The sequence below is a fragment of the Pollicipes pollicipes genome, unplaced genomic scaffold, assembly GCF_011947565.3.
Source record: "Pollicipes pollicipes isolate AB1234 unplaced genomic scaffold, Ppol_2.1 Scaffold_5890;HRSCAF=6987_pilon_pilon_pilon, whole genome shotgun sequence".
NCBI lineage: Eukaryota > Metazoa > Arthropoda > Thecostraca > Pollicipedomorpha > Pollicipedidae > Pollicipes > Pollicipes pollicipes.
This window is the reverse complement of record NW_023596772.1, coordinates 73,393-85,293: the sequence shown is the minus strand read 5'-3', so window position 1 is coordinate 85,293 and position 11,901 is coordinate 73,393. Positions and strand designations below refer to the sequence as shown.

The 11,901-nt window shown below is 56.1% G+C and overlaps 1 protein-coding gene across 1 annotated transcript; it reads right to left on the bottom strand.

The window, feature by feature from the left end:
* Window positions 1-263: 263 nt before the first annotated feature.
* Window positions 264-9,741, bottom strand: LOC119104123 (transmembrane protein 181). Its single transcript, XM_037227810.1, has 12 exons — window positions 9,521-9,741; window positions 8,364-8,467; window positions 7,649-7,813; window positions 6,653-6,755; window positions 6,183-6,336; window positions 5,645-5,725; window positions 5,274-5,373; window positions 4,753-4,880; window positions 4,091-4,237; window positions 3,674-3,776; window positions 3,105-3,332; window positions 264-1,564 (listed from the first exon to the last, which is right to left on the bottom strand). The coding sequence occupies exons 1-12, from the start codon at window positions 9,661-9,663 to the stop codon at window positions 1,431-1,433; spliced, it is 1,590 nt and encodes a 529-aa protein (XP_037083705.1). The 5' UTR covers window positions 9,664-9,741; the 3' UTR covers window positions 264-1,430.
* Between the last annotated feature and the right edge of the window lie 2,160 nt (window positions 9,742-11,901).

Below are 11,901 nucleotides of genomic sequence, written 5' to 3'. Positions count from 1 at the left end.
CCCACCTGTTTTCATGCAGTGACCATATGGCTTCATGATTGGTGGACATATAATTGCATTATACCTGGCTTTTAGATGAATCATGCCGGTACGACGCATGATGCGTCGTACCGGTCGTACATGACGCTAGATCGGTCAGCGACGAGCGATCCAGCTGGGTATACATGGGCAGCGAAACTTGCATCACTTGAGTCACACATGTGAAGCAGCACTCGCACCCTGATTCGCAAAGGCATGTTGAAGGCAGGTTTATAAAGTCCTGCTCACATCGCATGCATCACATGTATTTGGTAGCACAGGTACACTTGGAAAAAGAACGGTGGCTCTTCTTCGCCACAGAAAGGCAAAGTTGCACATGGCGTGTTAAGAAGAACGCTGCTCCTGGTCGCTTACATACAGCGAAGCGAACCTGCCTAGGATGTGGGCACAACCGCTACGATTTTTGGAGCCTTCAAGTTACTGAGGAAGTTACATCGTGTCGCACATGAATGTAGTAAAATAGCTGCTTATGTGACTCCGCAGCACCCCATTCCTGCTGGGTGCTCGCCACTTACCGCTCATTATACTCGTGCACAACATGACGAGGGGAGATCGAACCCGATCCGTGAGGGGCCGTTACACCAGGCTGTCTTTCCATCCACCCCTCTCTGACAACATGCGGTTCTCACGCCGTCCTCACGTGCCCCCCCCCCCCCTTCAACCATGCCGTCGTCTGGTATCGTCCTGTCCCTCGCAACATTGACAGTTCTACGAATAGTTTTCGTTCCCGCTTGCCGCTCTCTCCTCGATTCATTTCGTTTTGTGCTTACAGCACGTCCTCCCCTCGCATAAGCCCGTCCCTCCGTGCCATCGTCTCCTCACACCATGCAGCTCTCCTCCGCTGTCATCTTCTCACATGGCGCCGTTCCCCAGGAGAGCCCCGTGCTCAGCTCAGGGCGGCGTCCATCGCCGGCCCGCCGCGCATCGCCTGCTGCCGCCACAGCAGCGGCTGCTCTGGCAGGCGGGACACGCCACTCATGTGCCACTCTGGGCCGGCAGCTGCCGCCACAGCAGCGGCTGCTCTGGCAGGCGGGACACGCCACTCATGTGCCACTCTGGGCCGGCAGCTGCCGCCACAGTCCGGGCCTTGTCCTGACACGCCACTCATGTGCGAGGGCCGGCAGCTGCCGCCACAGTCCGGGCCTTGTCCTGACACGCCACTCATGTGCGAGGGCCGGCAGCTGCCGCCATGGGCCGGGCCTTGTCCTGACACGCCACTCATGTGCGAGGGCCGGCAGCTGCCGCCATGGGCCGGGCCTTGTCCTGACACGCCTCCCTGCCGGCGTTTCTTCCGACGCGCCGTCCGCGCCGGCCGCGCCATTTCCGTACACGGCCTGCTGCCACAGCGCGGGTGCTTGCCGTTCCCACCGTCGCGGCGTCATCGGCCGGACTCAGTCGCTGTCGTCGTCGTCGTTGTTGCGGTGCAGCGGGCGCCGGCTCTCCTCGTCCGAGCCGTAGATCACATCCTCGTCCGAGTCGTTGATCATGGAGAAGGCCGGGTTGTCCTTCACCACCCTGGGCTCGGCTGCGAACCACGCGCCGCGTCAGCCGCCGAGCATAGATCGCCAGCGTCCCCGGCCCACGAGCACAGACCGCCAGGGTCCCTGGCCCATGAGCACAGACCGCCAGGGTCCCCGGCCCACGAGCACAGACCGCCAGGGTCCCCGGCCCACGAGCACAGACCGCCAGGGTCCCCGGCCCACGAGCACAGACCGCCAGGGTCCCCAGCCCACGAGCGCCGACCGCCAGCGTCCCCGGCCCACGAGCACAGACCGCCAGGGTCCCCGGCCCACGAGCACAGACCGCCAGGGTCCCCGGCCCACAAGCACAGACCGCCAGGGTCCCCGGCCCACGAGCACAGACCGCCAGGGTCCCCGGCCCACGAGCGCAGACCGCCAGGGTCCCCGGCCCACGAGCACAGACCGCCAGGGTCCCCGGCCCACAAGCACAGACCGCCAGGGTCCCCGGCCCACGAGCGCAGACCGCCAGGGTCCCCGGCCCACGAGTAAAGTGACTAACAAGGCTACCGAAGTCCAGTCTGCCTGGTCGAAAAGGAAAAAAAGAAAAAGAACCAAAATTACCCAATGTGCTTCCAATCTTCCAGGGGCGTGAGTTTTACCCCCCCCCCCCCGAAGTTTATCCCTCAGGAGAGCCATATTGGTCAGAGTGGTGTTTGTGCTACGCCGACTTGTGAGACGAAGGCAATGCACGACAGCCATAACCTTATGCGATGTTCTAACAATACGTTATCTTTTCCTCAGGGCTCTTACGAAGGACGAACGCATCGTGTTTTGAAATGGCTGGGATTACCTACAATCAAATTTAAATATCTTAGAAAAGCTTCAAAAAGGCAGCTGGGGGCACTCACTGCGCTGCCATCGTAAAGACTTTCAACACAATCTTAGCAAGGGTCTTTCAGAAGGTGTGCGCGTCCGCATGCCAACAAGCGATCGCATCCAAAAGGTTGGTGCGTTCTCTGTGCGGCGCCTGAGCGTTCGCCCGTCCCGCAATGCGAGTCAGACGGACGCCGGTGGCGACTTTGGCTCAGCACCGACGGGGGTCGCAGCGTCGGTCCCCGCAATGCGCGAAAGGCTAATGTCACCGGCCTTTGAGGATTTTCCGCTCACGGAAATGCAATAGCCGCTATTTTGCGCATCGGTTAATCCGACAGCGCGTCATGCTCCACGGGCGAATTTTTTTCTCCACTGAACCAGCCTTCACACTGCCAAAAATACCAGTCACCGGGTCTTCTGTCAAGCTCACGCAAAGCGTTCAGCTCCGCATCTGCAGCAAGCGCCTGTCAGGCACGGCTTCCTGTACATATTACGCCACGGATATGTAAACTCGTGAATTCCACAGTGTCATCTTCGGGGGGCGGGAGGGGGGTTACCCTTTTCCGTAAGTCATGTAGACCCACGTTTTTTTCAATTTTCACTATGTTTGGCTTCTGAAAGGAAGTTAAAAAAACAGAATGATGCGTTTCTCCTGCGCTCCCCTCCCCATCCCCTGAGAAAGACTTGTCTCCGCCCCCGGTGAGTTCTGACCCAACGAATCAAGCGACCTACCTCCCGGGCGGTCGGCCGATGGTGGAGAGTACACGTAGGCCATGCAGAAGACGAACAGGTTCATCAGGCCATAGATGGCCAGAAACTGCGTGGACGAGGTGTAGGAGGTGCCCAACACCGTCGAGAAGCTCATAGCCACATGTGATTGGCTGAGCCGATGTGACGTCAGACTAAGGCTGACCACGGTCATGATAAGCATGGAGAGACAGGTAACCTTGAGTCGCACCCCTGCAAACAGAATCAGCGCGATAACTTCAAACGGTTAACCAGATCATTGCTGGAAACGCACAGGCCGAAGCCTGCAAGCGGGCAAAATACCATGTTCAGAATCATTAAGGGATGAATTGGTCTACTTCAGCTCAATCATTTGCCAACACACGATATTTGGACATCGCAAAATTCAGGGAAAGTGTCTGTTTTGCGGCCATCCACTTACACATGCGTCCGCGTAATGTTTTTGGTCTACAGGATAACGGGATGAAGATCTAATCTCGGGTATTTTAAGTGATAGCTCGAATGCTGAATTATAACAGTAAGGTAAACAACGAACATACCAGCCGTAAACTTACCTAAGTAGGGCATTGAGCGCAGGTCGCTGCAGGCGCGGAGGATGAGTATCAAAACGTACAGCAGGTAAACGCCTCCAAGGACGTAGAAGAATGTATTGACTCCCTACGAAAGACGAGAGCTGTAAGGCAACGAACCAGCAGAGCCTCAATGTAAATGCAAGTGCTGCATATGTATCATTTCGACTGCGGGTCAGAACCGCTCTCACCGCCAGGCTGGAGTGAAAGCCTGATAACACACGGTGTATCGACCCTGGGAAGCCTCCTGAGCCGCTGCGTACTGGTCAGCGGCACCGCTGTCTCACTGCGGCAGGGCCCGCCATGACGCCACACGGCAGACCTCAGCTGCACGCGCCGACACCCTGTACCTATAACACCGGACCTACGACAGTCTCACATAGGTCAGCGGGCACCACTGACCTGCAGAGGGCCCAGCTCGGTGCCGGTGAAGGTCGGGTCGCGCAGACTGCGGTGGCCGCGCCATGTGATCAGCACCGTACAGAGCAGCCACAGCAGGCCGACCAGCGCCAGCTTCGGCACGTAGAACGTCAGCCATGTGCGGCTGGTCTGTGGACGAACGCAGCGCTCGTTTGCTGGGAGTGAAGGAGAACGACAATATAGTGAAGCAAAGAGCCTGTGGCCTTTTTTATTTTTCTTGGGATGGGTGCCAGAACCGAGACAGAACCAATCACGGGTACGAAGGCAATTTTTTACATGCAGTTGGAGATTTGTGGCAGCCTACTTACTTATCCTCCATCTTCGCGTGGAACCTCAAACATTGGACGTAAAGTATGCAATGTCGAGAAGCGACCACCAGCTATCCATCTCTATGTGAGTGATCAGTTCCTTAAACTGATAAAGAAACAAACCTCCATGCGAGCAAATTATGTTGATGCTTGCTATATGACTTTGACTGCAACCCTTAGCTTCATACCCCGGCCACTGTTTCGCTCCGTGCAATTATGACACTTCCATTGATTGGACGTCCCTCATATCCCATTGATAGATCGCCCCTACCCACATATTATCTCCGCTGGCGCCTGTCAACCCGTTACGGCGGGCCCTTCCGCTCGCTGGCTGACCTGTCTGAGGCCGTGGAGGACGCAGAGCCAGCTGAGGAGCAGGGCGCAGACCAGCGACGCTTGGAGCATGGCGTCCAGAAGCCGCGGGGTGATCGAGTCGCACAGGAACAGCAGCGGGAACAGCGGGTCTGGCGGCACAGCGGCGCTGTGGTGGCCAGTTTCGGCGGCCTGCCGTGGCTGACCACATGGTGGCGGTGACCCTATTGCCGACTCAACCGGGGATGACGTCATGATTGCAGTGAACGGAGACCGCCTGAGCCGGAGCTCATGACGCTGTCGCAGTGAGTTGAGAGATTGCGGCGGTAAACAGCAAAATCCAGTGACGCTCCGTGTTGCTGAGAAAGCACGCAAGGTTTTCTGCTTCCTCAGTTAAGTTGAATGAGCATTTGGCACCGGGAGAGTTGTCGGAACCGCCTTGGAAAAGCTCGGCATTGCTTTGGGATTAGGTTATCTCTAAAGCAATCAGAGTTCCCAGCGTCAGTTTCGGCCGCCCAGGAGCAGGAGCGCCACGCGCCACATACTGTTGTGCGCCACCAGGAGTGGCAACAGGAGCGCCGTCCACCGCTGCTCCAGCGACCAGTCCTGAACGGAGAAGCGGCGCAGAGAGAAGCCGAACCAGCACTGGCGGCAGCGGTGAGATGGGTGTCAGTGGTGTGTTCGCCGCCGAGTCATCGAAGCCCCACCGCCGCGCATTGAACACTTCATTTCACGGAGGTTTGGAGGCAGATTAGTGATGTGGGAATGGCTCTAAAAAGCGGCTGTAGGTCTAATATATGTAGCGTTTGTAATCGCGCACATTGACAAGATGAGAAATGTTAATATCCAGGTTCTGTGTGATAGTTAAGTACGCTGTGAAATGATGGGAAAGTAAAAACATCGCAGGGCCACTTACCGCAACGGAGAAGGATGCAAACAGGAAGATGAACCGAAACCAGAGCTGCAGCTGTGTGAAAGTTGGTTCAAAACTCTGAAACTGTTGAACGTTGGAGATTAGTTCACGCTACATGGTGCATAGATAATCAAATGCAACAAGACGAATCATCCCTCCAGGGCAGTGATATGCGTGTTTTTAGTTAGCTGAAATAAATGACCTGTACCATCAAACTGCTCGTAGTGCATTTGGTTTCGCTGCGTGCTTCAAGCCTCACACTTAATTAGTCCACCAAAGGTGTTTTGCTTTGCTTGTGTTTCTCATCTAAACAGCGTTTTGCCCGTCAGGCCTGCAGCCTGTAAGACAAGCAACAGCACGGTCCAATCCAAATGCCTATTCTTGTCACCCACCGTGTGATATAGGGATGGGAAGGATTTCCAACAACCAAACTTACACAGCACATGACCTTTTTGTTCCGACATGCGAAGGATGTGTATAATGGCGGATGTTTTGTGACCAGCGTGCCTCTGTGATGGATATCGCATGATGTGGTTGTCACCTGGAACACGATGTCTTTAACCGTGTATCGTCTGTTGATGTCTTCTAGGCCGTGGAACCGCAGCACGATGAGGTAGTTGGTGAACCCGAGGTACGTCAGGTGCAGAAGGGAGACTGGGTCACACCGTTTGTTGGAGCACTGCAAGTGTCTCGTCCTGCAACATGCAGCGGACACTGAAGATTTCCCCATACCGGCTTTCGCATCCATAGCCACCGGTCACCGCTGAGAAGTCAGCATCCATGGCCACCGGTCACTGCTGAGAGGTCAGTCAGGTCTACTACTGTATTCTCGTATAGGCCGCCGAGAATGCGCTGGTATTCCATGCACTGGTGCTAGAAAGTAAACGTAAAAACACGCCCCAGTCTAATTAGGGAAACCACCAATCCAAATAGCCCGTGCGGTGTATTGAACTACGCAGGCGTCGTGGACAGATAACGAATAAGAACAGGTGACATGGAAGCATGACAAACCTATTGAAGAGCTGGTCCTCTTTGAACACTTGCAGCTTTTCGTGTCCCTCAGAGAGACCCTCCACGTCCACGGCGATCGTGAAGCGCTTGTCAAACGTTTCATCTGCAGGTGCGCGAAGTAAAGTTAACGGAACAGAGCATTATGCAATGGTTGTCGAACAGGGCCATTGTGATGCATCCCTCCGCTTCTTTGACAAATGGTTCTTGGTCGGAAAAGAATTTACAGAGGAGAGGGCTTTACGGTACGAAGCGAATTACCAGGCGGTGATGTATCTGTACAGAGCAGCCCAGTGAAGCCGCCGCTGGAAGCAGTCACCGGAGGGCATGCTCTCTCCCTGCCGGAGCACGGGGCCCACCTGTGCCGCCGCTGGAGGCAGCCCCGGAGGGCATGCCCTCTCCCTGCCGGAGCACGAGACCCACCTGTGCCGCCGCTGGAGGCAGCCCCGGAGGGCATGCCCTCTCCCTGCCGGAGCACGGGGCCCACCTGTACCGCCGCTGGAGGCAGCCCCGGAGGGCATGCCCTCTCCCTGCCGGAGCACGAGACCCACCTGTACCGCCGCTGGAGGCAGCCCCGGAGGGCATGCCCTCTCCCTGCCGGAGCACGGGGCCCACCTGTACCGCCGCTGGAGGCAGCCCCGGAGGGCATGCCCTCTCCTTGCCGGAGCACGGGGCCCACCTGTACCGCCGCTGGAGGCAGCCCCGGAGGGCATGCCCTCTCCCTGTCGGAGCACGAGACCCACCTGTACCGCCGCTGGAGGCAGCCCCGGAGGGCATGCCCTCTCCCTGCCGGAGCACGGGACCCACCTGTACCGCCGCTGGAGGCAGCCCCGGAGGGCATGCCCTCTCCCTGCCGGAGCACGGGGCCCACCTGTGCCGCCGCTGGAGGCAGCCCCGGAGGGCATGCCCTCTCCCTGTCGGAGCACGGGGCCCACCTGTGCCGCCGCTGGAGGCAGCCCCGGAGGGCATGCCCTCTCCCTGCCGGAGCACGGGACCCACCTGTGCCGCCGCCGACCACGACCCCGGCGCTGAGCCACAGTTCCTGCGAGTACGTGGTCACGCCCGGCGACTTGATGACGTACGGCCCGGACGCCATGCTGAAGCCCTTGGTGCGCGTCTGCAGCTCAGACGCCTTGACCGTGCTGGAGACCATGCCGGCAGGCCCTGCGGCGAGGACGTCACGTCAAGAGCACGGCTGAGGTCGCGCGCTGTTGTGACGGCTTGCAGCAGGCGATACGTCACGGCACGGGTGCTTTTGAAAAGATGCAGGGGAACCGGTGGACATGACATGAACGGCGTCATTAGCACAAAGGACAGTGCTACGGGAGCCTAACAGCGTTGCCAAACCCATTGAGAGTTTCTGGAAACTTGGAGAGAGAGACCATGGTAACAGCCACAAGTCCAGATGGGTATGCACAGACAAAAGCAAGGGTGTTCTGTCTTCGGGCAAGGGCTCGTTCACAATCCAGCCATGCCAACACCGATTCTGCACGGCCTCAGAATCATTAGGGAATGCCTTCGATGGACGATGTCGCCCAATATAAGGCAATGCTTGGTATTCATTTAGCATTTTATATAACGGCCTTGTGACGGGCCTAACAGCGAAGGCCTAAGCGCTTAAAGGAAATGTTTATCTATGTAGGCGGCAAGGTAGTGGCCCAAATAATGAAATCAACGATGGGCACGTATGTTGTAATGACGTGTAGAGACTCACCTGCCATTCCGATCAGAATGACGATGAAAAATGAAAGGAAGAAGCCGACGAAAATGAGGACGAAGTCCCTCTTGTGCAAGGAGTACAAGCGCATCTGCAGAGATCTGGGGACGAATCAATGGCTGCATCAGGTGGTTGTGAGAAAGCTGATGCACAGATGGCCTTCCTCGAAAGGCTAGCACGAGTGTCGTTCCGATTACTTTGTCATTACTTTCCGTGGGTGCTAACGGCCTTTGCGAGTACGTTTAGTGACCACTGTCCATTGTAAGTAGTCAGGATGATGCCACCTGTCAGATCTGCATAACTTGAGCCACAGTACGCCTTCAGAAGCGCCCAGTTGTAATATGCATGAGCTGGAGTAATGCCAGTGACGGCGTCAGACCTATGTTGTAGCTTATCACCACAATCACAGCCGCAGAAGTGACAAAGATGGAACCTGTCGAGGTGGTGACGACGTGACAAATTCATCCCGTATCAATCGTGGAGATGAGATTTGGCGTCATCGGAATCATAGTTTTGACAAACTTTAAGCATTGCCAGTTTTCACTAATTATACGGGCAGCGGCAGCAAACAAACGACGCGTGTCACCTCTCACACCGGTCACCAGGGACACCTCTCATCGTTCACACTGGTCACCAGGGCCACCTCTCATCTCACCCCGGTCACCAGCGACACCTCTCACCTCACCCCGGCCACCAGGGACACCTCTCATCTCACACCAGTTACCAGGAACACCACCCATCTCACACCGGTCACCAGGGACGCCTCTTATTTCCCACACCGGTTACCAGAAGCACCTCTCACCTTTCATGCCGATCACCAAGAACATCTCTCATCTCCCACACCGGTCACCTGAGACATCTCTCATCTCCCATACCGGTCACCAGGGATATCTCTCACCTCTCAGACCGGTCACCAGAGACACCTCTCAGCTTCCACATTGGTCACTAGAGACGCTCTTCACCTCTCACACAGGTCAGCAGGGACGCCTCTCACCTTTCACAGCGGTCATTAGGGACGCCTCTCAACTTTCACGCCGGTCACCAGGAACGCCTCTCAACTTTCCTACCGGTCACCAGGAACGTCTCTCATCTCCCCTACCGGTCACCAGGGACGCTTCTCACCTCTCACACCGGTCACCAGGGACGCTTCTCACCTCTCACACCGGTCATGGTGGTAGGCTGGCGCCAGGTGGCGGCTGAACTGGCTGAACAAGTCGCTGAAATGGGCGAACAGGCCGCGCACACCGCGGCCGCCGGCTCCCTCGGACGAGGGATGGAACGAATAGCCGTGCTGCATGTCGACGGGGCCGGCTGCGGTGCCGCTGGCGCTGACGCTGACCGGCTGCGGTGCCGCTGACGCTGGCGCTGGCAGGCTGCGGTGCCGCTGGCGCTGGCGCTGGCCGGCTGCGGTGCCGTTGGCGCTGACGCTGGCCGGCTGCGGCGCCGCTGGCGCTGGCACTGACCGGCTGCGGTGCCGCTGGCACTGACGCTGGCCGGCTGCGGCGCCGCTGACGCTGGCGCTGGCCGGCTGCGGTGGCGCTGGCGCTGGCGCTGGCCGGCTCCCGCCGCCGCCGCCGCCGCCGCCGCCGCCGCCCGGTCCGCCGCTCCCGTCCCATCGATCGCCCGCTGAGAGCCCCGTCCAGGCGCGTGCGCAGTGCCGCGCCCGCGCCACATCGTCTCCGTTGTTTTGCGCCGTACAGGAGACCGCGCTGTCGGCTTACGGCGACCTATTGATTGGCTTTAACGCGGATGCACATCCAAAACAACGTAGGTATGGATTAGTCGGTGAGGAGGTCGGGCTCAAATATGCCACATTTTGGGGTACTTTAACTATTTTTCGGCGATTTTAGGTGTTTTGGCCAATTTTAAGAGAAGGGAACGGGTGTAGGGAGTTTAAGGAAGAATCCCTCCAAAGGAATACAAAACTCAATTGATGGTCGAAGATGACTTAAGTCAGTTCAGTCGTGACTTATCACGCGCCCAGATGGCCGATTGAATACCCTTTGCTCGGGTGGGAATCGATTTGACCCATTGAGTTCCCAAAAACTGAGGAAGCTGGATGCACGGCATTGACAAGGTCGGTCAGCCTGCCTGTGAAATGTCGAAATTTGATATTTCTAGACATGGCACCAGATAGCTGTTTTAGCAAAGGCTCACTAGTTTTCATTTAAGATCAGTGCCCTTTTTGACCTTGATGACGTCAATATGACCAAAAACCCACGAGATTGCTTTTGTTCCGCAACTTGAATGACAGTCAGGCACTACAATGAGTGATATGTTCCTAAAACCAAATGTTGACCTGGGTCATTGTAGGTCAATGACCTACTCTTACATTTTGGAAGTCCATGAAACATGTCTGTTGCGATTCCTGCTGTTAATAAATTCGAAGTGAGCACCAAAAATTACCTCATAAAGCAAGTTGCCGAGCAACAGATCAGGTTAGGTTTGCCCTCAGTCTGGCCTTCATACCTGACCCTAGGTTGATGGAATGTGCTGCAATTCTGAACTCAATTGTCTTATCGCCTAAGGAACTATCTCGGAGATGTATGGCTTCGTCCATCACCCCGTTGTCGCATCACATTGAACGATTCCATAGAAATTACCTTGGCTGGCAGCCACGACTCGACGTTGAGCTGACATAGGTCAGCGACTTTGCAAGGCACATCTGATTTTGTTATGCCAAATGATATGTTATTCAGTTGTCTATAGCTAGGCAAAGTTTATCGTGACTACGCTGTGGTGTTCACATATCACTCGGGAAAAACATTCGGGGCTCAAATTAGCCCCCATCCGAGCGTGTGTTAAGATTCGAAGATGGAAAAAAGCATGAAACCACTACCGCGGCCAGAATGTCCCCGCAGAGCCACTTGCCCATGGTGCAATCAAGCAATGAACTGGGGAGTCTCGTGTTACAAGTAGATTGGTCGGCTGTTGGCTCAGCAGCAGCAGCTATTTGTCTTCCTTGTACCTACTTCTACGGAGACTGCACACAGCTAGTCTGTCATTAGGTCGTGCGTCGTGTGAATAAAAACGGCACGGGGCGTGCGCAGGCAAAAAGACGCACGCTCGTCCGGCATCACGCAGAACAAATTAAGACCACAGCGTACAATAAGTCACAAGATTGCATGTGCGCACTACGAAACACACGGGAGATAACAATTAAAACCCCTACTCAAATTAGGCACTATGGTTCGTTATTTTGGTTGTTTTACTTGGTAGAGGTTTAGTTGGTGTATAGGTTTACGACCTAAAGGTCTCAGTATCATGATTAAAGGACAGCCTCACTGGGCGTTATATAATAAGTGCGTTTCCGGCTTGTTCTAGCCTGGGGTAGCCTGTTGGACATGCATGGACAATGGTCTTGCCAATCAAGTTCGGTGCCGGCGCGTGGGAGGAGGTGGGCCATCCCGCCGCATTCTGCCGAGGCCGGACATCAACATTTTACATGAAGAGGGGGGGGGGGGCAACAGGCGATGGCTTCCTTTTTATAAATGCTTCATGCGAAAGCGACACAGCGATATTCAGCTGAATGTCT

Coding starts and splice junctions, on each gene's coding strand:
- LOC119104123 (XM_037227810.1), bottom strand. CDS start 9,663: ATGCAGCACGGCTATTCGTTCCATCCCTCGTCCGAGGGAGCCGGCGGC. Junction 8,468..9,520: donor CACCATGACCGGTGTGAGAG/GTGAGAAGCGTC, acceptor ATTCGTCCCCAG/ATCTCTGCAGATGCGCTTGT. Junction 5,726..6,182: donor TTAAAGACATCGTGTTCCAG/GTGACAACCACA, acceptor AACGTTCAACAG/TTTCAGAGTTTTGAACCAAC.